This window comes from Anguilla anguilla, chromosome 11, assembly GCF_013347855.1.
Source record: "Anguilla anguilla isolate fAngAng1 chromosome 11, fAngAng1.pri, whole genome shotgun sequence".
Taxonomy (NCBI): Eukaryota; Metazoa; Chordata; class Actinopteri; order Anguilliformes; family Anguillidae; genus Anguilla; species Anguilla anguilla.
The window spans coordinates 21315414-21340614 of record NC_049211.1 but is presented as its reverse complement, the minus strand read 5'-3'; the positions used below and the strand labels follow the sequence as shown (position 1 = coordinate 21340614).

General features: G+C 39.5%; 2 protein-coding genes and 2 long non-coding RNA genes across 6 annotated transcripts in view; 2 read left to right on the top strand and 2 right to left on the bottom strand.

Annotated features, from left to right (window-relative positions):
* The window catches only part of LOC118207694 (6-phosphofructo-2-kinase/fructose-2,6-bisphosphatase 4-like), a 32409-nt gene extending 17267 nt beyond the window's left edge, over nucleotides 1-15142 (bottom strand). For 2 of the 3 annotated variants that reach the window (XM_035381531.1, XM_035381532.1), the window contains exon 1: nucleotides 4054-4283. In XM_035381531.1, the coding sequence (XP_035237422.1) occupies nucleotides 4054-4156 (103 nt within the window). In that variant the 5' untranslated portion in view covers nucleotides 4157-4283. Of the gene's footprint in view, nucleotides 1-4053; nucleotides 4284-14990 lie in introns of those variants that run through there. The other variant, XM_035381533.1, reaches the window with a different exon arrangement.
* On the top strand, nucleotides 9723-13479 carry LOC118207702. The gene is made up of 3 exons (XR_004761443.1): nucleotides 9723-9943; nucleotides 11768-11867; nucleotides 12186-13479. It is a non-coding gene; the product is annotated as an uncharacterized LOC118207702 (long non-coding RNA).
* Nucleotides 15143-17834: 2692 nt separating the features above from the next.
* Nucleotides 17835-25182, bottom strand: si:dkey-197j19.6 (neural Wiskott-Aldrich syndrome protein). Its single transcript, XM_035381538.1, has 9 exons — nucleotides 24142-25182; nucleotides 20919-21068; nucleotides 20668-20754; nucleotides 20313-20445; nucleotides 20138-20207; nucleotides 19619-19661; nucleotides 19153-19297; nucleotides 18642-18915; nucleotides 17835-18073 (listed from the first exon to the last, which is right to left on the bottom strand). Exons 1-9 carry the CDS (start codon nucleotides 24229-24231, stop codon nucleotides 18070-18072), a joined length of 996 nt encoding a protein of 331 aa, XP_035237429.1. The 5' UTR covers nucleotides 24232-25182; the 3' UTR covers nucleotides 17835-18069.
* LOC118207701 lies at nucleotides 21964-23140 on the top strand. The gene is made up of 2 exons (XR_004761442.1): nucleotides 21964-22026; nucleotides 22568-23140. It is a non-coding gene; the product is annotated as an uncharacterized LOC118207701 (long non-coding RNA).
* Nucleotides 25183-25201: the final 19 nt, after the last annotated feature.

The following is a 25201-nucleotide window of genomic DNA, read 5'->3' as shown; positions in this document are numbered from 1 at the left end:
ATTGGCCAAACAAAAGCTATTCTATAGTGTATGCCCTATAGTACCCTCAAATAAGGAATGTGCATTATTAGGACAATTGCTTTTTGCTAGTGAGGGAAAAGACTAAATACGGGAGAGCCTTACACAGAAAATCATTAGAGGTTACAGTGATAAACACTGCAGAAACTGGCCCTGAAATAAAGTTAATGAAATCTAACCACAATATCTAAAGTAAACTAAGAAAATTGGTCGTTATCATTTGGTTGTTCCTAATGAAATAAGTATAAGTTGCATTCGTCATCATAAAAATTCACAAAGAAGGGATAAAGAAACCTTGCACGGAATTAATTATTAATGAATTGTCCTGACAGGAAGTCAGAATTAATTCCATTTTCAGTGAGTCATTATGTACACAACAAGAACCCAAGTTTCACACAGCGCCTGGGAAAAACGAGCACAGCTGAATTATTGGAATGTTCAATCTCAGATGTCATGAAGTATTGGGAATCACCGATTGAAATAAGTGTCCCCACTACAGGTGGTTTCAGCGCACATCCTTTCATATTAGGCTACCTGTTTAGGTTTTTGTCCCTCAAAACTACAGACTACTAAAGAAGTGTATGGCAACTGCTTATCATCTCCCGGCCTCAAAAAGTCTCCTCCTCAGCACTCTGTAACTCACTATAGGAGCCATTTACGTCACAAATTAGATTAACAATCTGCATTGTTGTATGAATTTGTCAATCAAGGTCACCTTCTTTCTTTTCACCTGAGACATACTTGGAGGCCTGCAAACAGCTTTACTGCCTCTTTCTGAATTCTGCACCTTCAGAAAGAAATTAGGAAATGTTTGAGGGAGATTCAGGAACATCCAGAGGAGACAGCATCTCCAGGGTTTAAGGTCTGCTGGGCAAGTCTACGGGTCTAAAACAGAGGTGAGTGCTAGCACAGCTGGGAAGCACATGATAACCGGAGAGGGGCCTCGAGAAAAGAGAGAAAACGTATCAGCACAGTAAGAGAATCTGCAGACTCAGACTCCCTGTCTGCTCATATTGGGTTGGATCCTGAAGTTGAAGGCACAGAGGAGAAACAGAACCAATGGCGCAGCATCAAAAGTAACCAATTATCCTCGTAATCAATGAATTTTTTACCATTATGTGACTGATCAATGAATATCAACAGGTGCACCTGCGACAACTGTTCAAGAACACCCACTGAATGGGAATACGTATGTTGCAGGGAGTGTTTATGCAAATAGAAGATCAAAGATGATTCGCTGTTTTGACTGAAATCCAGAATCTATGTCAGATCTGGACGCAGGCTATAACCATGTAGGCTATTCAACATTGGGGGACAGGCAAATATGACTGAGGGTGGGGGTGGAGTTTGTGGGAGTATTTAAAAAAAAGATTAAGTACATTCTTAAGTTTTAGGTGAATCTGAGTGTTAAAGAGTACATGTCCACAGTAATACTATAAAAATATTTTAGAACTTCTATTTATTTAAATATATTCTGAATTACCTTTTTTTCTATTGAAAAACATTCGGCTGATAACAATATATGGTGGTAGGCACAGCAACAACTGGGTCAGTGTTAGGACAGTAAGCATAGAATGAACAGGAACGTAGGAAGCCTACTGGTAATTATGGTTCTGGTCTATTCTGTTTCTCCTGAAATAAAGTAGCATGTCAACCACATTAACCTGAGAAATATAGCCCACGTATTGTAATATGAAGACAAGTCTATATACTGAGTCAATGGTTCAGTGAATAGTTTATTTAGATATCTAATGTCTAATTGCCATGAAGGTGTCCTCTTTTAAAATCAGACTCAGTGCCATGATGTCATACTCACTTTAGTTAGAGCATGTAGGCCTAATTCAAGGATACCAGACTTTATTGCAAGCTGGGCAAACTTGGCTGTCATTGTTAACTATATAGAGCATAGATTCCAAACTGGAATCTAACAGTTACTGTTTTCACGGTAAGAGACCAACATGAATAGGTCAGCGGAGCCCGCACACTGGAGCTCGATATAAACCTTTATTAAACAATCTTTCGATCACGATCGAAACATTGTTCAATAAACAAAATGCTATCCTAAAGCCATGTTACCTTTTAGTAAACCAGGTTAATCATATGGCCCAAATGTGAAATAAAGAAGTAGAATGACCAAGGATTGTTTTAAATCTACAAATAGTAATCACGGTGATGAAAAAATGAGAGACAAAGTGTGTTCTAAAGCTATCATCACCTCCAGATTGGTTTCTGGACAATTATGATACTGGGGTTTGTGCTATTACAAATGAAATGAATAATATTGATGAGGTCCAGCTGGGACCGAGATATGTGCCCAGGATTCTGCAGTTCACGTCTTTTCTTGTTGCTTGGTAATGCACAAACACAGTTGCTTGGTAATGCACAAAGTCTTTGCTCTTTTGCAAGTCAGGACAGATTCTGCCAGTTTTAAAAGGGACATTGGAATAATGAGCCACAAGCTCTGCATGTCCAACTTTCAAGGCATCAACAACACAAAAATGCCTTAGTTTCCCCCTTTCAATCAGTTAAATAATATATCAAATAAACAATAAAACGAGTTATCACTTCAATTCAATCAAAATAAATGAATTCTAACACACAGCCAAATCAAAGACATCCATATCGAGAAACAAGCGTATGTACCATAGTGCCACTTGCAGTGCCATGGGGGTCAATGCACATTACCAACACGGCTGCACAACTCCATTGCTGCAGTGCAAGGGCAACAATGCAAATCAGTTTTTGCAGGTCTCATTGGCAATGTTGCTGATCTGTCTTTTACTTGAAAAAATACTGCCATTTTTCTGGACATCATGCATCCATCAAGAAAATGCTATTTTGGCATAGCATAGGTTTTTAACTATTATTCACTGGAATTTTCTCTGACTTAGGCAAAAAGCAGGCTTCACATATTTATTAAAAAGTAGTTATTACGAGATCTATTGTTCTAATCTAGACAGATTCCCTATCACGAAATGGGCCTTCACCTTCATAACAGACAGCTCGAAGTAGGGGGTGGGGGTGGTGGGGGGGAGGCATCACATCTGTCATGATGCCGCTGCTATTCTATTGAGTACAATACCAGTGGGTTATTCGGATGATTTACCAGTCCTTTCTCAGTAGTGCTGGGATACAGGCCGGCAAACAGAGCTGTACGTAATTAGTTTACTTTAGAACACAACTACCCACGCTATTAACAACTTATGTCATACAAATGTAACGTTAGCAACAAACAGAAAACCATCAAAATACTAAAAGACTAATTAAGACGCATACATGAAAATAATAAAATGGTGTTAAACACTACTGCAGTACCGAATAAAACACCAGTCATTCCCAATTGACACCAACCGTTCGATAATATGCTATAGCGCAACTCTACTGGAAGACTAACTAAGGCGGCACTGCTGTTGCGTGAGACTGGACAAGCACGGCGCTCAAACCGGTCGACTCAAACATAAACTGTCATTGGGACCCGAAGTGCTGACATCTGAACACATTCTATCGGCAACATTAAGCAAACTTATTTGTTACAAAAATCTAGCCATTTATCAACGCATAGTGTTACACATTCGCAATTATGTTGTTTATTTCCCCCCGACAAATAACATAAACACAAATTACACACCACGCACATTGCAATCTTGCGGTGATAAATTGTAGCGATTCTAAATTCTAAGCATAGGCTAAGTAAACTGCGCATTTAAAAAATTAATAACGGTCACAAATAGCACAGGGCACGTTGCATTTAGGTACCAATTACTATTAAAACATGTTTGTCAGCTCAAAAGAAGAAACTGATGCAATATTTCACCCATCTGCCTAGTCATTAAGGGCACTGATAGCCCACTGAACACATCTACTTGGATTAGAGAAAGTAGTCACGAGTTTTTCCTAGACAGTAAACCCCATATAGGAAATTAAATAGATTTCCAAAGTTTTATTTGGACAACGTCTTTAATCCATGAATAGGCTACAACTCGAATCGCGCTTAACGCATCGTCCAGTATTCCGGGGTGATACACGGTGCCTTACCCTTTCTCTGAGAAATATGTTTTTCTGGAAGACCATTTTTATAGGGCATCCAAATTTTCTTCAGCGGGTTCTGTGTGAGCTCACGGGGTGATGTTGCCATCATAACGTCTTCGTATAGTTATCCTGGTTGTTGCACCATGACCCGTTTTCTGAAGACTGCAAATGGGAATGCTGCTCACAATACTGTGGCACCCAGCTAGTAGCTACAGCAGGGATGGATGTCATATCGGCTGAGGAGCATCAAAAGAACATCTCTACCGTAATCTCACGAAGTTAGGCGCATTAACAATACTATTTCACCGAGAAAACAAAATGTATTTAAAATTTTCACATAATCATTTACTCTATTCCACAGGACTACCACGAGTAATTGCACGTAAAATGAGCAATATTTACACATTTAGTAAGGAAACATGCCCACATTTCTTTAGAATAGACACTTGTTTAATAAATAGATCAGATTTTATTTTAAGATATTGCTGATAGGCCATAAAATTTAAGTTAAGGAGAAAATGGCAGATTGGTAAATCCGTATTTTCGTATTGCTGTTGCTGACACATCGAAACTTATTTTCTGGTTTTTTATTTATTTAACTGTAATCATAGTCATAATCATAATCTGTCCTATCTGCTCTGAAATAAGCACTCATGAAAATAAATAGTAAAAATACACACATTGTGATTTGTACCGTAAATACGGCACTGTGATAGCACAAGGGCCATCGAAAAGGGGAAAAGAAGAAAAACTTCAGAAACGCGAAAACAAGAAGTCTTAACTGTTCACATGCTACGCACATGGGGCGAGGATGTTGATACGATTCAAGCCAATCACAACTAAGTGAGGAATTGCGTAGACCAATGACAGGGCTGTACAATTGGTCGGGAAGGCGTGCTCAGTGCTGGGTACGAGCTCATAAACACCGTGAACAGCGTGTGCTGTGCTGCGTTCTGCATTACCGCAATCCAGGCACATGATTTTACTTTGCTGTTTAAAATGACCTCCCTCTGAAACCCTCTCAGCGATTATTTCGTTATTATATAGATTATTATGCAGCTACATTTCCTTGTATTTTTATGCACAATAATAATAAATTGTAAAAAAAAATAAAAAAATAATAAAATCGTCTAGGCTACCGATGCAATTATCGTTTACTTTACATTTTTCTATCATAGGGGGAAAAATTCCTCATACAGTGCTTTATTTCTTGTCAAATACCGTATAAAATATATAACGTAAACGAAATTAGTATTTTTGCTACACGGAATGTATAATATTTAGTTCTAAATCCTTACAAATTACCTATTTTTATTTATATGAAGGGTTAACTCCTTTGGAATGTAGGCTACTTTAAGACAGTGTAGCCTACTTAAAGCATTTTTGCATGTTATTTTTTCTAGATTATCCAAGACAGTATGAGAATTTGATCAACCCCGTCAGAGTATTGCATGTTCTATCCCAAGCAGTAGCCGGACATACAGATCAGTGGAGGTTCAAAAAGTTGGTCTAAGGTAGCTAAACTGCCTAATTCCTTTTCCCCATTTGTATTGTAAGATATAAACAAGGACAACTGCAGTTCATTGGAAGGAAGAAAACCAGCATTTAAGCAGGAAAGGTGAAATACTGTTAATGGGGTGGTCAATTTTCAGTTTGTCTGGGACATTTTCTCAACAAAGTGGTAGAATGACCTCCCCCCACAGCCAGAACAGCAGTCACTTGGTACATTATCTTCGGCACGAGACTGAGGACTCATGTCTTCAGAGAACACCTGAACTAAGCACCTACCTACCCTGCCCTTACCTTGACAATTAAAACTTCCCTGACCCCTCACTTGTCTTTAAAACAGCACAGTTTGTGGACAATAGGTTTTTTATCTTAAGAGGGTCTGCCACATACATTATGTAAATGTACACTACAGAACTGCTTTAGCAAGTATTATTCATTTCACATGCCTCTAATTCCTGGTTGGAGCACTTCAGCAAGTCACGTTTAGGCTGGGACAAAGTTACATTATTACATTTGAATTCACAACACTGCCACCTTGTGGAATAATATGAAACCTCATCAGGCAATTATAATCCCAGAGGCTAAACTGTTTTCAGATAACAATAATAAACTGCCCTCCAAAATTATCCACACCCTTGATAAAGATGAGCAAAAAGGCTATAGAAATTAATACATACAGGTACTCAGCTATACTGTCTACTCAAAAAGGGTAAAAAAAGCAATACTAATTTTCCAAAAAGGGACAATTATTCACACTCATAATACATAATAAATCCTTGCCTTAAAAAAACAAAACAAACAACTGCATTAACATGTTAGCTACTTTTTTTCAAGTGAAGTGGCGCTGGCTTGCATTTTCATAAAATGCAGTCACTTGAATTGTCCATGTAAACAAGTTAACTTGATGTGATGAAAAAACATGTCTGGAAACAATGTAACTTAGTTATAAATTTTTACTTAAAAGTAAGAAGTTACAGATACATCTTAACTAACGGTCAAACAACTGTGTTGCTCAATGGACTTCCTTCAACAAACTGACAAATTGGCAACGACGTCACAGTAGGCTAATCTAACGAAGAATCAAATAGGGATATTTAAATACAAGATATTTCAGTGTACCAATACATTTTTACCATAATGAAATCATGGTTAATGTATTGATCTATTAACAGGTTCATATATTATACAGCTATGAAATCACATGTAAAATGAGATATAAATCTAAGACAAAAACTGCCTTTTCTCTGCCAATTTATGGCTCTTACATCAATTACATCATTCCATAAAATTCATTTATTACACAATTCATTCTTGCTTAACACAAGTCAAGATCTTCAATTGACACTAAAGATATACAAATCCAACTTGTAGTGAGTGAAAGAGTTGTGATTTAAGATGTGAACTATCACACTTCATTGTTTCATGTGAACATTTTTGTTGTAGCTGCACAGCACTGAACACAAAGACTGACTTTGAGAGATTCGTAGAAGGATTATGGTAAATGGTAAATAGACTGCATTTATATAGCGCTTTTATCCAAAGCACTTTACAATTGATGCCTCTCATTCGCCAGAGCAGTTAGGGGTTAGGGGTTAGGTGTCTTGCTCAAGGACACTTCGACATGCCCAGGGCGGGGTTTGAACCGGCAACCCTCCGACTGCCAGACAGCTATGAGCTATGTCGCCCCTTATGTTTACAAGCTGAGCAGGGGCGGCATAAGTGGGACGTTTGTAGGATTCCTAGAGCCCTGACTGATAGGGGCCCACAAAACATATTCGAACATCAGATGTTCTGGAGTGGTGGTGCCCAATGTGAGATCTTTTCATGGGGCCCAAACTTCCTTGTGGTTCCCCTGGAGGTGAGTGATAGGGTAACTAGGCTATCATATGTTAAAATTTTTAAAATGTAAAAATTATCTATAATTAACTTAGAGTGGGTGCATTGCATGAATAAAGTATATCTTCATCTCATTGTCTCATGTTAGCCAGATCAGCAATACGTCTCTGGTTAGGTGTACTGTATGGCTAATGTTAGCAGCCAAAATTGTAGACAATTTAGACAGAGCTCTATAACTGAAAATAAGGAAAACAAAGATAACAGGTGAAGTTGCAAGTGAGCAAGAAAAACCCCAGTTAAAGGATTCTCTGGCATTGCTTAAGTCCAATGTTGTGAGCATTATGGATTTAGTTTTAACAACAGCAATGAAAATGGAGGTGGACAAAACAATGTTTGTGCAAGCAGTGCTTCGCAAGTGTGCCATAATGGAAACACGCTGAACATGATGGCCCAGTTACGCTGACATCACCCTGGTGTTCACAAAAAGGGGAAGCCGTGGCTCTGCACCGATACCCGTCTGAGGTCTGTGTCCTGAGGTTGCTCCATGAACACAGTTTGTGTGACAACTGGACATTCAAAATGAGGGTGGGAATTGGACATACACAGCCCTGCACTGGATGCCCAATTATTAAAATAAAAGCACAAGAATAAGAGAGGCAGAGAACAGCTCCACCTCCCTGTAGCATTTCTAAACACCCTGCCATGCATATTCAGACAGGGTGAAACATTTAATGTTGATGGGCTTAGCCTATAATGTAGTAGGCCAAATTAGTTTCTATTTGAAAATTACTTTGTTTTATTTAGCAGTTGCTTTTATCCAAAGCAAGGTACAATAAGTGCATGCCGAGGGTCACTGGAACAACTACAGAACACAGGTCAGATAAGGTACAATTCTCATAAAATATCCGTTATCCATCAAGTCTAGTTCACACGGTAAGTATTTGCTACAATATCAAGATGAAGATACAAGTGCAACATAAAAGTGCTATATGAAGATACAAGTGATATATTAAAGTGCTAGAAGATCAAGATACAATTGATACATGAAAGTGATACTAGATTGGGGGAAGCTCTGCAGAGGAGCAGGGTTGGAGTTAGTCAAAGTACAGTCTAAAGAAGTGTCTGGGCAGTGTCTATGCCGCGGTTCATAGAGGCATGGAAAATAACAGTGGTACTTTTCTTTTTGAAAGAAAAAGGAAACCTGTGAAAACCTGTCTGTTCTCAGGCTTTTGATAATGCTTTTATTATGTTTTGATAACATCTTTTGTCAAATAAATGAAAATTTGATAACTTTAGCAATGGTACTCTCAACCAAAAATGTGCAGAACTGAACCAACACTGTTAAATCAAAACCATGAACCAAACTGAACCATGCGTTTTGTGAACTAATGCACACCTAGCAGACACCCAAATAATCAGAGGAGTTGGCAGATGAGGCAGGAGGTCTGCAGACTGCAGACTCTGTGGTAGGGCTGGGTAGAGATGTGCTGCTGGATAAGGTGTGGCAGATTTGGGGAAATAAATGTGTCACAAGCCAGCAGTCAAGCAGCAAGGGTTGGTTTTATTTACAAATGCCATGCTCAGAGAACAAAAAAAACAAAACAAAACAAAAAAATCCAGAATGCTGCAGCCCAATGCTTGGCCAGGTCCATAACGTCTCCTGCCTGGCTGCCAGGTGGTGGAATGATCTCCCTCTTCAGTCAGGACTGCAGAGACACTCCCCAATTTTCACTGCAAACTGAACACTCAGTTCAAGCAACACCTCACCCCCAGCATTAGCCACAGCACCTGACATGGTCTATCCTAATATATAGACAATTTATCGCTGGTCCACTATGCACTTACACTTGGACCCTAGGGTTATGACACTACAATATGCTCCTATCGCAAGTTTTGTATTAAGTTATTTGAATACTTTACCTTTTGCTTTGTACAAAGCAATTTTTGTAGTCTACTCATTACTGTCAATGTACTTATTGTTTCCATGGCACTTGAACGTTAATTATTGACCCTACCAGAGTTCAGTTTTCTCCAGATGCTGTACTATTTTGTAAGTTGCTCTGGATGAGAGCATCTGCTAAATACCAAATTTTAAATTGTAACTGTACAGACGGACTAAATACTGCACAATGGCTGCATCAAGCCTCTCAACAAGAAAAAATAAAAAACAAAAACAAAGACAAAAAACTGCCAAGTAAAGGTAACTGTCAGCCTTACAACACCTGTCCATAGTTGGACTAACCCATTCAGACAGGTGGGGAAAATATATGGCATAAAATGAGATAAATGAGAAATATGTACATTTTCCATGTGAACAACCAATATCCAGAACAGAGAGAAAATATTCATATTTTTTTAGCCCGACAATAACACAATACAAAAACAAAAGATACTGCATATCATTGCCTCTCTGCATTCCCCACACCCCCTCCACAGAAATGGCGTTTCCCGCTCCGTGTTCTAAATAGAAGGACAAACGGGCGCGCGGTCCTACCTGCCCTGCCCCGCCCCCCTCCCAGAATACGGAACTTGGAAGTTAGACGTGCTACAAGTAAGTTTTTACACAGGAAAACGCGATATTTCGTGCAAAACATAATACGTGTAAGAATGGGTACCAAATCGTTGATGTCGTACGATGTTAGAAATGAAAGGCATTTACAAAACTGTTGGACTTTCACTTATGGACAATTAAACCAGAAAAAAACGAAACTCAATCTCGACGCTCATGCCATTGCTACCGCTTGCGGGTTGCTTCGCTTCGCTGCAAAACGCTCTTTCTCACACACTCCCTCCCAGAGAGACACAATTTTCGAATGGTTTTGGAAACTTTCCTTCATGTCTTTGAGATCATACGTTTTAAAAATGAATGCGTGTTCTGTTCACATAATGCTCTTGACTCTATCATTTACTTATACAATTATTTATCTGGCACAGTACATTTCTGCCAAATGGTACTAATAAAAAAAACATTTTGGCATAACGTTCCAGTCTTTTAACCAATACTTATTTTGCAATAAGACATTTTCGAAGAACGTAATATGTTTGGTCAAGGTAATCATACCATCAAAACGTCATACTAGCCCATTTACCACCTCATTGCACCAATGTCTAGTACTTCAAAAGGACACGCCACCCTGATTGCCATTTAGTAAGCTCTTTCAGGCAACTTTTTTTTTCTTACATCAGAATTTCTCACGACTGTGAGCTAGGCCCTTTGTTCTGTTGAACAAGTATTGAAGCCAAGTGGTGAGGATCAAAATGTTTGTGGTAATATAGTGCACATCTCGTCATGTAACAAGAAACAGAACTTGGAAGCCAGCACTGTACCAATCAGTTTTGTCTGTCAGTATCTCACTGTTCAAACTAGCACAGTACAAGGGAATCCCTCACCTTTTCTTTACAGGGCTCTTCAAACAAAACAACCCAGCAATGGAACATTAATGGAATCATCCACAATAACAATACACTTAATTGCAGCTTATAGAATTACAGTATGAGCACTTGAGCTCAGGTTCTTAGGTTATGAAACATGTGACTGACTGCTGCAGACAGCCCACAAATCTGCCTTAGTCACTAAATTAATCACTAAGTATAAGCAAAGTGAGAACAAGAACCACCACCCTGTAACAACTGTAAAAATCTGCAATTATTTTCCACATTGTGCAGCTAGGCCTACTGCATTTGCTGCGGAAATGGTGTGGCTCATATTACAAAATTAAGGGCTGGGATCAAGGACACAGTGTATCTATAAAGTATCAATTTTCAGTTTCACTTTAGCTGCCCCAATTAAGTCTACCCACTGACTGGCCGAATGGATTCAATCTTCATGCTCCACACAAGGTATATTCTTAACATCAGTTTGTTTTTTTGGCTGATCTGGACTACATCTGTGATCCACACACAACTATAACTGTTTTCCAGTGTAACTGTGACCCATACAACCTGGCAATGCCATATATGTACAGAGATCACATCAACTGATTTTATAGAGTCTTAGGATAGATAGGTACAGACAAGTAATCTTGTTCTTTAATAAACTTATCCATACGTTTCTAATCAGGTACTTAATCAATTTCATTTGCACGAGGTGGTTACCTGGAGGGTTATTCTATTCCATTTCTCACACCATGCATCTCTGATGGTTCCAAAATGGCTTCTTTTAAGCCATTACATAAGCATTCCTTTTTGCAGAGCAACTCTTTGTAGAGTTAGTATTTGGTATGTGAGAGACTAATTGATTGCAGCCTAATGTAACCTATTTAACCTTGGATCTCCATGGTTGACAAGTAGTACGAAGCTGTAGTTAGGACCGATGTTTCTTTAACCTTTGATGCACTCTTGGTGTAAATGGTGATGATTGTTTTCTCCTGTACAGAGTAATGAGTCAATGAAGCTGATTTTATGGCCCCTCTTACGCTGTGATAGTACAAGGTTCTTTCCACCAGATGCCGCTGTTCCTGCTATTAGGTGAAAAGGTGTGTTTTGAAATGTTTTGAAAAATCTTTTTTTACAAATGTTCTGTAAAACAAGTGGAAGTTTAACTTAATTCTTCAGTGCACATTGTTTGGTCTCAAGATGCATCAGTGATGCTTCAGAGCTCTCTAAATCCGTAATGTATTAAAAACGGAAATCTATGCCATCCTGGATGAAGGCGTTTGCTATTTAAAAGCTAATACGTTTGATTGACTGCTGTGTCAGTATGGATTTTGACAGCATTTATTGCTGTGGGCGCTGCAGCTCTCATGGCCCTAGGTTATTCCCTCCGAGCTAGATCAAAATGTTCTTCTCTACAGCCATGTGGACTGCGTGACACTGCCCTACTTAGCAGGCTCTGGAAGAACAGGAGCATGTCCAGCATCTCCCCTGACAACTGTTCTATATCTATGCATCCTGGAATGTCCCAGCTAGGCCCTCTGAGTATTGTGTGTGCGTGAGTGTGTGTACGTGTGTTTTTGTGCCCATGTGTCTCCAGTGCTGACATACGCCAAGGTCATCATACTTTGACAATCAAAATAGGCACGGCCCAAAGGTACATCGTCTAAACAAGAGCGAATATTGGTGCAAAGGTTCTCTTCAGTTGTTATGTAAGGGGGGCACAGAGGTTATTATTTCAAAAGGAAACCATGTCCTGCAATTTGCTGAAACCAAATAGTATAGCATATTAGTGATACCATTCATCAGCAAGACAATACAAAAACAGCCACATGACGAGCTTACAGCAAGAAAAAGGTCATTTCATGCCTAAGCAGGAACTGAGCCCATCTCCCGTGGCACCAGCAATGACCGACTCAGCAAATTCTGACAAATCATCGTAGCATTACCTTTTAAAGTAATTTAACATCCCAAAATGTAAATAAGTGGAAATTCAGTCACTAGAGGAAAAGCCTGGGGAAAGGTGGAACTGTTTCTTTGCTTTACAATAGCAATACCTATTATCTAACTGTGAAACCTTTAACCTCAAATGACCTTACTGGGGCCTTGGGGTCTGCGATAAAATAGTACTGCCCCTCCTAGATTTCATGTATATGTTATGTTATATGTCCAGTCGCGTAATCTTAGTGAAGTGTCATGTAACTGTGCCCCTGACAGCTACAGACCGGTCAATGTTGAGAATGCACTTCCTTAGGAATAGCCAGAGTCAGTGCCAGCAAATCTCTCTGAAACCCTTAACAAGATTGAGAGTACAGAGCTGAACTTTCACACACATATCAATCCACTGTGTTGCCTCTGCCAGAACGGGAGGAGCGAGCGAGCAAGAGAGAGATGTCAGAGGAAGGCAGGAGGAGTCCGAGGAGATACAGCACTTAGCAGCAAAATCTAAACACTGCTGGGAAATAAACAGACATCCAGAATTGGTAACCGGTGGCAGATTATTTATTTCTGAACAGAATTCAGTCCTTTTCATATGTTTTTTTGCTCACCAGGCATGTGTTCAGTTTTTTTACAAAACTGAAAGCAAGCATTTCTCTCACCTGTCCTCTTGAAACAGCTGATTTGAAATGGGCTTGCACCTACGACCCATATTGCAATAGTGCATAACACACATTATGAATGACCATCCTACCCTCAACATTTCAACACACTGGAGCTATATGTGCTTTTGAATCATTGTAATAGAATGGTCATTGATATAACTGTGTGTCTGATTAAATATGATGTGCAAAGTAAAGATTATGCAGAGGGACCTTCTGGTTGAGTGACTCCAAGTATGTGAGAAAGCTGCAATTTATAATTATCAGAAATATGACATTGCTGTTGAGAGGTCAACTCCATCATAGCTATGATCAATTAATTATGCAAGCTTTGCTTTACCAATTCAACATTGGATTCTCTAGAACCTAGGAGTGCTGCTTGTCCACATGTGTTCTTATCACAGATGCATCAGACATTGAAACACGATTATAGCACATCATAAATGCCATTTCCTTCACACAACTGTGTCCAAACGTCCCAGACAACGAACTCCATCCTTCAGGTGGACGAGATCGAACTATGCACAAACCGCCTTTCAAAGAGGCCCGAAGTGACCACAAAGGTAGCCTACCCCCAACCACCCAGCAGTAATCACATGAGGATTAGTCTTGTTCCTACTTTGAGATAGACGGGTTTTCGTTGTATATCCTACTGAAAAACGTGACTTTGGCAGGCAAGTTGTTTGACAGTAGGCCAGTAGCCTACGTTATTTGTCAAGCCAATACAAAACTTCCGAACTTCTTACCTTCTGATCCTGATGTTGTTTAATAAAATTCAAAAACACAAACGACCCGGCAAGTTGCATCGTATAAACTAGTAAAAAAATATTATTGCTTATTACATTAAGAAACGATACGGTTAGTAGACATTACAAAGTTTTTTATTAATATAATGTATTTTATGTCTTGGCATTTGGAAAACAAGGTATGACTCTAAAGACAGACCCTTCCCTGTTTAATGGTCTTCCACGGTATAATTAACTCTTTGGTAACCTTTTATTATGGAGCTGGTAACAGCCCTCAACAGGCTGCTGGTAATGGAAAATACGCTAGCTAGCTAATAAATTGCGTCTCCAATTGCACGGCTTAGGAATTGAAATATGTTACCAGACGAAAAATAATACATCTCTCTCAGAACAAAATTCCTAATAGCTAAACGTGAGTAAATGGTAGCTATCGTATGCTTTTCAAACATGCAAAATGAATGACCGTGTAAACCATAATGTGAAACACAATTAAAGCAAAGCACCAAATATGACCGTATTAGTCAAATCTGTGGTTTCACACAAAAAGAACTGGACGAATAATTTAGGATGACAAGCTTTCCCTTTATTGCAAGCAAGCCAACTATTTATGGATTTTTAAATGTATTTATTGCCATTACTGCTCTAGTTCAGAAGTCAGACTCTTGTCAAAATGCTCACAATTTCAGGTTAATTTCCGAAAGAGTCTCGTACTGTTTTAGTGCATAGCCTGCTGCCTACGTGACTGACTTGTTTACTTCCTCCGTCGCGTTCTAACCTCGCAAGCCCTGCGTTGCAAATCGTTCGGAAAACTATATGCAGTCACATATTATGGAAACCAGCCGAAATACACAGCGCGATGTGCAAAGCCTCGTCTCCTTACCAGCCCTGTCCAGGTTCTGTGTGTTTCTGCAACGACTGGAGCTCCTCATCATCCGGGTTTTGCGGGCGAGGTGTCAGTTACCAGTGCAAACACAGCGATTCACTGTTAGTGTGCGTCATATAGTGTCCCTCACTCACACACTGAATGAAGCTTGGAGTTGTTCTAGGTCTTGTACAGCCGGACGGAAGGGATTTTAAAGCGCTCCCACGCTAGCTAATGTGGCATATTTTCGAATATAAGTGGCACGGCCTCCATCTATCTGTCATACCTGATATGAACAAACATATTTAATAAATAAAGATTAACTTTTGGAATAAATTATTTCTCTCGTTGTGTAGTCAATAAACTGCAGAGTAATTTATTTTCAACTTTGTGTTTCATCCTTTTGATACACTTGTTTTCAAAATAATCTCTGCTGTGATTTGATTCAGGGGTTGACCCTTGAATTAGTTTGGTTCTCATTTATTTTAAATGTATTTTTTCCTCAGTCTTTTTGGGACATAATGCTAAAATTAGCTCTTTCCAACATTTCTAATTCTTGGTGACCATTTTGTATGTTGTGCCATTCATGAGACATAATCTTCTGTTTATGTTTGAAAAAAGGAGACTGTACAGCTGTTTGTGTTTGCATAAAAGAAAACAGCATTACTACTTTGTTCTTTCAACAGTCACAACTTGCATGGAAACAACAGGCAGTGTATTTTCAGAAAAGAAGATAGCAACATTATATAAAATGCAGTGTGCTGACTTCACATTATAGGAGTTGAATACACCCAGCTCATCAGTCACAGGTCTGTGCCAGGTAGTTTTTGGCCTTCCCAGTCCACTTTTGTGCCTGATGGTATCCTTAGAGCAATTTCTGTGATGTCATCCTGCAGTATGTGGAGTACATGGCCTCGCCTTCACAGTTTTATGTTTTCATTGTCTGATGCTTCCCCATATTTTCTTCCCAATTTGGAATGTCCAATTGTACATAGATTCAACATATTCCACTAAAGCATGTGATGTCACCAGCTGCTTCTTTTCATACTGCTGCATACCAGATAAGTTTGCACAGGCATGAGTCAGAGGAAGACACTTCACAAGCTGCTTCAGCAAGTGCAGTTCAGGCATTAGATCTAATAGCAGAGGTGACTAAAAGAGCGATGAGACACGGATCCCAGCCAACTGAACCTTCACAATGTGGGGCTACTGACTGTAGGTTGCACCGGCACAGTCAGGATTTTAGCCCAGGTTTTGGCATTCCTCCATTCACAACAATAGGATGAGCCTACCAGTATCACAATGTTTAATTTCTTTGATCCGCCAGCATTCAGACCTGCTCAACCAAATAAAATTGGTGTTGTAAAGGAGAATCTTAGTTTTGACAATGTACTGCTTGTACCTCCATTTGGGACTAAGTCGGGAAAAGGCACTCAAAGCCTGGCCTTGATGTCTTTTTGGACCCCACTGTCTTTGCTGATGGAGCCACCCTGGAAGTTGTCCACAAACGCCAGTGAGTCACTGTTTATGGAAACTGGTGCTGTAGCGGTGGTGTGGACATACTTCACTTGAGTTTTGCAGGTGTTATTGTTAAGACCTGTCTGCTGGGCATATTTATTAAGCCAAATGGTTGGTGGAGAGGACAGCAAGGTTGTCTGGAAAGTCTAGGCCTTCTAGATGTGTGAAGCACTAAATAGTTCTGATTGTAATTTGTTTAGTATTTATTATGCATATATATTTATTTATGGAATTTATTTAGTTTTACCTTCAATATTATTTGCAATCAAGTTAGAATAAAAAAAATTGCCAAAAAGCTAACCATGGAACTTGTTATCTAAAGCATTTTAAATAAATCAAGTCAGGTTCCTTGAAATAGGCATCGTTGTGGTCTTCACTGAAACTGCACCACTGCTATCCGCAGCTTCCACTGCTACTGATGCTAACATCACCACCATATCCTTGTTGTGGAAATCACTGTTACCACCCATTTCTTTTTAAAGGTGAGCTGTTCAATCGTATCTTCAAGATCTCAGTGGCCACCACAATGTCTGGATTCTCATCAAACTCGTTAGACTAGTAACTTATAGCTCGAAGGACAGGGAAGTTTCATCAAAATATACTGGCAAACTCATGGTTTTTCTTTGCGTGGTTTAGATGCTGCTGTGACTCAGGGATCATATGACCCTGGAACATGAAAATGAATCTTACCTGCGCATCTTACTGTGACAAATGGAGTGAATGTGTTTGTTCTCTCCAGATTAGACACTTGGCCCTCCTCTAAATCCCTGACTGTTTCATGCATTAGTGCAGGTATTAGAAAGCTTTCAGTATCTAGTTTTGATTCAGGCTTTTTTATTGCCACATATAGTGATTCATATTTATCCATGTGCAGTAAAACACAGTTGTTTTATACACTGCTCAGGCTGGTTTTTCATAATTAATCACTGTTAAAAAAACAAAACAAATAAAACTTGTTCTCATGAAACATTGCCTCAGCCAAACAGCAGAGGAGGAGTGTGAATACGAGAGGTAATGTCTGTAATGAAGGTATCAATGTACTGTTTGTGATGAAGAAGCCATTGTGTGCAAAGGCTGTAATTCCATAAACGGAAAAATAGGAACTCAGTGGAATGCCAGTTCTCCCACTGGGCCTCTGTATGAGAATAACAAAATCAATCCTCCAGAATACAAATAAACATGAATATGTAGGGCTATGATTTCATTATTTAATTAAAAACACACAGAAAAATAGATAGAATTATCTATTGTTAAGCACTGGACTCTCGATCAGAAACATTATTAAATATTATTATGGACTCAATATTTTTAGGGAAACTGAAAAACTGGATAAAAAAAATGAATCATGTTATCTTGATTTGCTCTTTATTAATCATATTGAGGCACTATATGCATCATGTACCACCCAAGCATGGAAAAATGGTATGTTTTTGGTCATACCATCCACCCCACTGTACCCCATGGGTCCCTTCATTTTCAGCTAGAATTAGGTCACCCAAAGAATCTGGGCAAATGCATCCCATCATCTCAGGATTGCTTCCCATTACCTGAGTACACTTAGCAGGCGAGATTAGGCAGATCATCTGTCAGGAAACAAAAAACAACAACAACAACAAAAACTATTCCAGATGAACATAATACACCCTGCCTGCCCTTGAGGCGCTATTCATAGATAGAAGTAATTCCAATTATCACCACTGGGAGACATGATTTCTATCATTTCTATTCAGATTTTACCCTTTCTGATACTGGACATACTGAATGGCTGCATAACAGCACATCCCACGCTATCAGTTCTTTTTTAATCAATGGCCAATCAGTCAAATATTTTGGTGGAATGTTACAGACCAGTTTAACTGGTGTGTTGGCAAGTGCATTCACACACCAGGTATTACTCAACATCAGAATGTGAATCAGTTTTTCAAAGAAAGATTGTGAAATTTCCCTGATAAAGTATCATGGAAACTGATTATATCTTCTGCTGTTTGACTTGGTTGGTTAAATACACTGAATGAGAGTGCCACATGTTTTATTTATTTCTCCAATAAGCTTGTTTTGGTCTCTGAAATGCTCCTATGTCAAGACTAAAATGCACAATTAGCAATTAAATGCATCCTTAGACAGACTGTTATTGAGAGTCAGGGTTCTCACCGATTTGAAGCTGACCATTGGGTTGGAGAAGGGTGACCTGGGGGAATTCTGGGTGCGGGCATTGAAGGCGAAGGGGGAATTGCATCATGGGTGAGGGGTGTGGCTGAGAAGGGCCCCTTGCGGGAGTCCAGATTGCTGATATTTTGGGTCACAGAGCGGAGTTCCCTCCCAGGAGGCAGCCCAGCCTGTGCAGGGAGGGGAGGCAGTGGGCCTTTCTTCAGGGCCAGGCTTGAAAAAGCACGTCTGCATTTGGGAAGCCTCTGAGGTTGAGATACTTGAGGGAGATGGAGGAATCAGTGTAAGTGCTTGAATATGTACATGGCACAGATAACACACATCAACCTCTTTGAACACAGACACTCTATACTGAGATGCATGCCCGCAGACTTGACGCATGGAGACAGACTGAACTGATCCACAGATACCGGCAGCGGAAGTCAATATTGGCATTCAGAGAAATGGACGTGAGGACAGTGTGCATCGTCCAGCCTGCATGGGGGCATATGCTTACCCTGGGAATCCTTCTGCACCGTCTCCAGTCCGCCCTGGCGCTCGGCCATGGTGTGGATTCTGGAGACCCGTTTGCTCTTCTGATTGGTTTCACTGACCTCTGCCTTCGCAAAGAGCTTCTGTTGGGCTGGGTCAAGGGTATTTACCTGTGCACAGAAACATATGCCATACAAACATGTATGCGCATGTCCACATACAGTACGTACACACACGTGCGTGTGCACACAAACCCAGACCCATGCACACATACACACACAAACACACCAGTACGCACACAGAAAGTCAGAGACAGAAAGAAGACCAGCACATTTACAGCTTGTGTCTCTATAGAAACACTTTCTTGATAAGATCACTGAGCTGAAATGTGTAAAATTTTGACTTGAAGGTTTTCCCTTTGAAGTAATCATTTTATAATAGTAATGTCAAAAAGTGATATTCTTCTAGAGATCATATATTATTTTACTCACATCAAAGCTTTTCTCTGGGTTTTTGCTGGCACGGTCCACGAGGCTGTGAAAAAAAATGACAGTGTAAAGCACCATAACATAGAAAAACAGGGAAAGGGTCCTATGCAATCAAAAGGGACAGTTGACATTTAGCATGTGAATGTATCAAGAGTTGCTCACTCTAAGTTTTCTGGTTGGAATTGTAATGTCTGAATCTGTCACACAAAAGTGGTGGATTGCTAAATCCTGTTATGAATGAATGATATCACTTTGAGATATTTCCTAGTCTTAGTAGCTCTAGCCTTATCCAAAGGAGTCAGCACAAGGTTCTAGTGGTTTAACATTTTATTTCAACATCATTTCGACTCTGCTCTATAGCGAAATCTCAAAACAGTTTGAACAGCACATTGTTCTTGCACAACCTGACATGATTTAAACAGTCCCTGCATGTAATCACCACCCCACCAGGGGGACCTATCTGTCTGAGTTTCTCACTAAAAGTTGGGAAGAAGTATGGTGTCAGATTTGTTCAACATTCACCAGAAGAACTGTCCCGAGGAGGGCTTCAGGTTGTGGGCGAGGGTCATCTGTGCTGAACAACTTGGAGAGTCTAGAACAGAGCGTACAAGAGACTGCACTGAGGCAAAAAAATCTAACTGATTTGAATGACTTAGAAGTGGGTAACTGCTAATAGTCTGCCCAAAAATTTTCTTGCCTTGAGTGTTTTCATGCAAGCCATCAAATGACTTTCTCCCCTTATGCTGGGTGCTTTTGATCTGTGTCTCGACTGCGGAGAGAAATCTTTCTGCCTCCTCTTCATCTGCAAAATTCAGGCCTGCCTGAAACTCCTACAGGCACAAAGCAACAAAACTTGTTCATGCAACACAGCAGTCAAGGGCAAATTGAAGTGTTAATGTAATATTGTGGCAAACATGCTCAACTGCTAAGTTTTAACAGTGTGGGCAGTATTGGGTATCTCAAGTGGCCAAAATCTTGAAGGCTACAGGCCCGGGCTACCAGTAGTGTTCTGGGGTGTTCTGAGAGAAAGAGAGATGTTGGAGTGCCCTTACATCTGCAGGGAAGGTGTGAAAGAAGGGGCGGGGTGCCGAGTATCTGAAGGGGGTGTAGAGCTCCTGTTCCCATAGCAACTGTGCTCTCTGGAAGGAAATGGGGAGAAAAGAGGGGAGACAGAGATAACTTGTAATGTATACTACTGCTTGATAAGAGAAAGCATGAACTGAAAGAGGATGTAAAATGGAAAATTAGGGATGAAAATTGATTTAAATTATAACTGACGTTCACCCAGGCTATTAATGCTCACCTTGACACTGTAGAGACGTAGAAAGTAGGACTTCAGTGACTGGTCGTTGACCAGGCACACCACCCCAGTGCCTTCACACCTCCAGGTGGCCCCATGGCCCCCTGGCTCCATGGATGCCACTAACACCTGAGCCACTGCTGATGCCATGGCCTGCAGGACACACAAGGGTTTTACAACAGAAAAACACACAGACTTGCCGAAGCCCATCTGAAGAGTAAAAAAAGCAGCAGTCTTGAGTGGTTGTAGCTACAAAGTATTTACTTATCCTCCCTAAGCTTTATAGTGATCATTAATCCAGGACCTCCCTGTACCAAGCATCTAAAAAGATCAAGATCTCCTGTCTGTGCTTTCACAGTGGCTCCCAGTGATTGAATGACAGTTTTACCCACCATCACTGAAAGGGCAGTGGAATCACAGAGACATGTCAAAGTGAATTTAACGTGCAGTTCATTTCATGCAGTTTTCACGTCCTAAACTAAGTTCTGTAACCTCAGGACTTCTAATAGAAGATACAATATATAGCTCGAAGTAGTGATTACTCAAGTGTATAATGTATTCTTTGACTTTCAAACACATGCTCAGGTAAAGAAGAGTCTCTAAGAGCAATAAGTGAAAGAGTATATTAGACCTTTGCTGTTGCTCATATGGGTGTAGTGTGTTATAAATCTGACTCTTGGGTACATTGTACATTATTATTATCATTACAGATAACTTTTGACCAGTGATCATAAGCACAATATGTTTCCTCGTTACAATAAATGGAACATGAATGATATAAATATCTATAGGATTTGGATTTTTGAGTTTTAAATAGTGGGCAGTCATGGCATATTTACAATGTTGTGGTGATTGACTTGATCGAGAAATCAATCTCAGATGATGGCTTTGAGGTATTGCCAATTAGATTTAATTTCTGGTAAATTTCATTGGGTTTGATGTCTGGGTAAAAAACAAATGTATGTCACTAATGTAAATACAGCTTTAAAATGTATTTGCCAATGATAAAAAGAATCATTTGCAATCTGAAATTGCCCTTCGTTCTTTCCAGGTGGACGCTGACAAGTCAAGAAAAAAGCAGAGGAGCACCTTTTAAAAGCTGTGCTGAAAGGTAAGCACAGCAGTATTAAATATATCCTAAATAAGACCCATATGCTGACAGGTCAGTTTTAAGGAGAAGCATTTAATAAGAAGCATCTAACCCTAACCCTAACCCTAACCCTCTTCACACACAAATTCTATGCACATGGCAAGAGGTTCCCTGGTGCCTTAGACACAGAAGCCTGGTGCGCTACACTATATGGTATGATAATAGGGTGCTGAAAACAAAGGCTAGGAATACACGGACTGTTACTTTACTGTAATAGTTCTCTGCTTAAATTGGTTAGTAACTTAGTAATATGCCTTGTAGTAATAAGCGATATAGTGATATGCACTTTTATATGTCGCTTTGAATAAAAGCATCTGCTAAATATTTAATGTAATAAATTTGACAAAACCAGATGTCATTAAGAATTCATTCCATAAAATATCCGCTGTAGTTATTTTCGAACTCAGGTCATAAATGTGTTTTGTACAATTTATTTTCTTCTTTTATATTTAAAGAAAAATGACACTACAACCAAGGTGGTTTGTTATTTATACCCTAACAGTTCTGAAACAAGAAAAATGAACATAGACCCAAGACAGAAGGATTAACCTGAAACAAATCACTGTTCCCTACCATACAGGAGGTGGCATTATGAACTTGTTAGTGGGGGATGTTGGAGATTGATGTTTGGAAGATTACATGGAAACACTGGAAGATGAGTCATGGTCGGTATTAGTGCATCAAATGTCACTCTGCAGTTTGAACACAAAAGGTCTGCTAGAGGAAGAGTTTTGTGCTATCTATGTCTGTTCGCAAAGTAGTGCATGCAGAATTCAGCCAAGATGCAGTGTTGCATTTACGTGTAGAATGGTGAAACCTTTCTCTTTGTCCACCCTTTTTGCCTTTTTTCTGAATAATGATTTAATAATTTAGCAAAATATTTGACAAAGAAAGGAGGGAGAAAATGGGACATATAGACTATGAGTAAGGATAAATTTTTTTTACAACTTAAACCAGTTTGGTTGCAATTATTACTACTAAAGTTGGCGCAACCAATTAAGTTAAAGTGGGAAATTGCTTTTTCACATGAGTGATATGGCTGTTCAATAACCTTTTTATTAAATTAATAAATGTTTTTGTGTTATATTACATTTTGTCTAAAACTCTGAAACCATTCAGCGTCATAAATATTAAAAAATAGACAATATCAGGAAGGGGGCAAGTATTTTTTCACGGCACTTTATTTTAAATATCAAGCTTGATGCATGCTATATGATGAGTTAATATGGAAGTAATGCTCTCTGATGCAGCATGTGCAGTATTTATATAGTGTTTTTAGTTGTGCCTAGTAAGCTAGACTAGTCGTTTTACAAAAGTTGCTCCATCCTCTTTTTTATTTATACGTAGTCTTACATAGATCCAGCAGAGCAGTATAGGTGACATCTTTAAACAGAATTCAGGAGAGTGAGTTTTTTGCCCTTCACAGTTGTTACAGCATGAAAAAGCCTTATGTAGACCAGCAGCATTATGCAGAGTAACATAGAAGACCCATTGTGTTTAGTGAATACCCGATTTGAATATGGATTTTGTGCCTTGGCGCCACTGTTGTTTACTACATTACCTTCTGCAACTCAAACAGCAAATCCAAAGTTACCCTTATCCAGGGAAAGAGAACTTACTTTAAGAATTTATCTTAAGCTTAAAATAAATTAAGGCCATGGGAGAAAATATTACATGCGTGTTAAAAAAAACCCAAAACAAGGATCATGATATTATAGAAAAGAAACAATTGAATGATTCAATAGAAAATAAAAGCAGTGAGTGAGCCATTTGAATCACAGCTGTCATTTCTTCTAACTTGCATTTCTTATTTTGACTTCTGTATCAACAGCACGAAAGGCCCCATTTGTTAACCACTTTTCACAGAATTAAAAATGTGATCAGTTTATCAATAGCAAAACTTTATCTGAGACCTTGAAATATGCATTTTTTGTCAGTTCCCTTCCTGTGCAAAAATTAGATTTGTGTCTAAAGTGTTAAGTGGCTGTTAAAATAATTCAGCTTGGCGCTGATTTTCACAGAATGTGCAATCTGATGACTGCAGAGGGCAGGTAGACTTCTGGGGCTTTGACTCACCGAGCACTCTGGTCCGAGCAGATTGAATAGAAGTGCGTTATCCCGACTGGAAATCAGGTGGCTGTAGACCATGAGACCCCTATCTGTCATCTTTCACTGCCTCACTCAGTCTATCTTTCCTTTTTCTTTCCTTCTTTTTACTTTCCTTACTCCCTCTATCACAAGACCACTTGCTGCTCTTACAAACAACAGCAACTTGGAAACGGTTCAGTACTCAATGCCAAACTAATGTCATCCTGTAAGATCTTAAGTTCAATTCCGTTAATTAAAATAAACGCTTTCCTGTGCTTTTTCTGACAGTCTGTTTCTGTCTTTGTCCCTCACTTAATTTTTCCCTCCCATCTTTCAACATGTCTGACCTATAAGGCTGTATTTCCTGCGATCACACTTTTCTTTTACGCTCTTTAAAATCCCCCTATCCATGCTACACCACTCTCTATCCGGCTCACTGTGGAGACAGATATCTCACAGCTTCAACACTTCCTCATGCAAATCCATGATCTGTGCCATCATGTGTGTCCTTATTCCAGGAAACTGAACACAGGCACATTTCACATTCAATGGAGGTGCACCAAACATGAGGTCTTGATGCACTATGGCCATTAAAGGGTCCTGTGAAAATTGCTAACCTGGCCATCTAAATCCTCCCCCAGCTTAATTGGCTAAGTAAATTTCCATCTTGACTTCAGGTGAATTATGCTTGGCATTCTGGTGCAAAATGGCAGCTCTGCTTCACCCAGGCGAATTCTACACATTGGTGGTGCTTTAAGTGAGTTTCCCCTTAGCACGGTAAAGTGCTTTGACATCATGAGATAAAAGGCACCATATAAACAATTAATAATTTATTGCATTACCCAACCCTATTCTACAGTCCGTGCACTCTTTGGACTATGGTACTGTGGTTTCTTTAGGGTCTGTTATTGTCTGGCTTTGGCTCTGGGTGGGGATCAAATAATATTATTCACCCTAGCAATTTCTATGCCGTAGCAGTTTAGCATACCAGCCCAGTTCTGTGACATATTAGTTTCAATGATGTTTAGACCTCTTAGACTGAAGACTT

Coding starts and splice junctions, on each gene's coding strand:
- si:dkey-197j19.6 (XM_035381538.1), bottom strand. CDS start 24,231: ATGACAGATAGGGGTCTCATGGTCTACAGCCACCTGATTTCCAGTCGG. Junction 21,069..24,141: donor TGCTCGGACCAGAGTGCTCG/GTGAGTCAAAGC, acceptor TGTGTCCTGCAG/GCCATGGCATCAGCAGTGGC. Junction 20,208..20,312: donor CTTGCATGAAAACACTCAAG/GCAAGAAAATTT, acceptor GCTCTGTTCTAG/ACTCTCCAAGTTGTTCAGCA.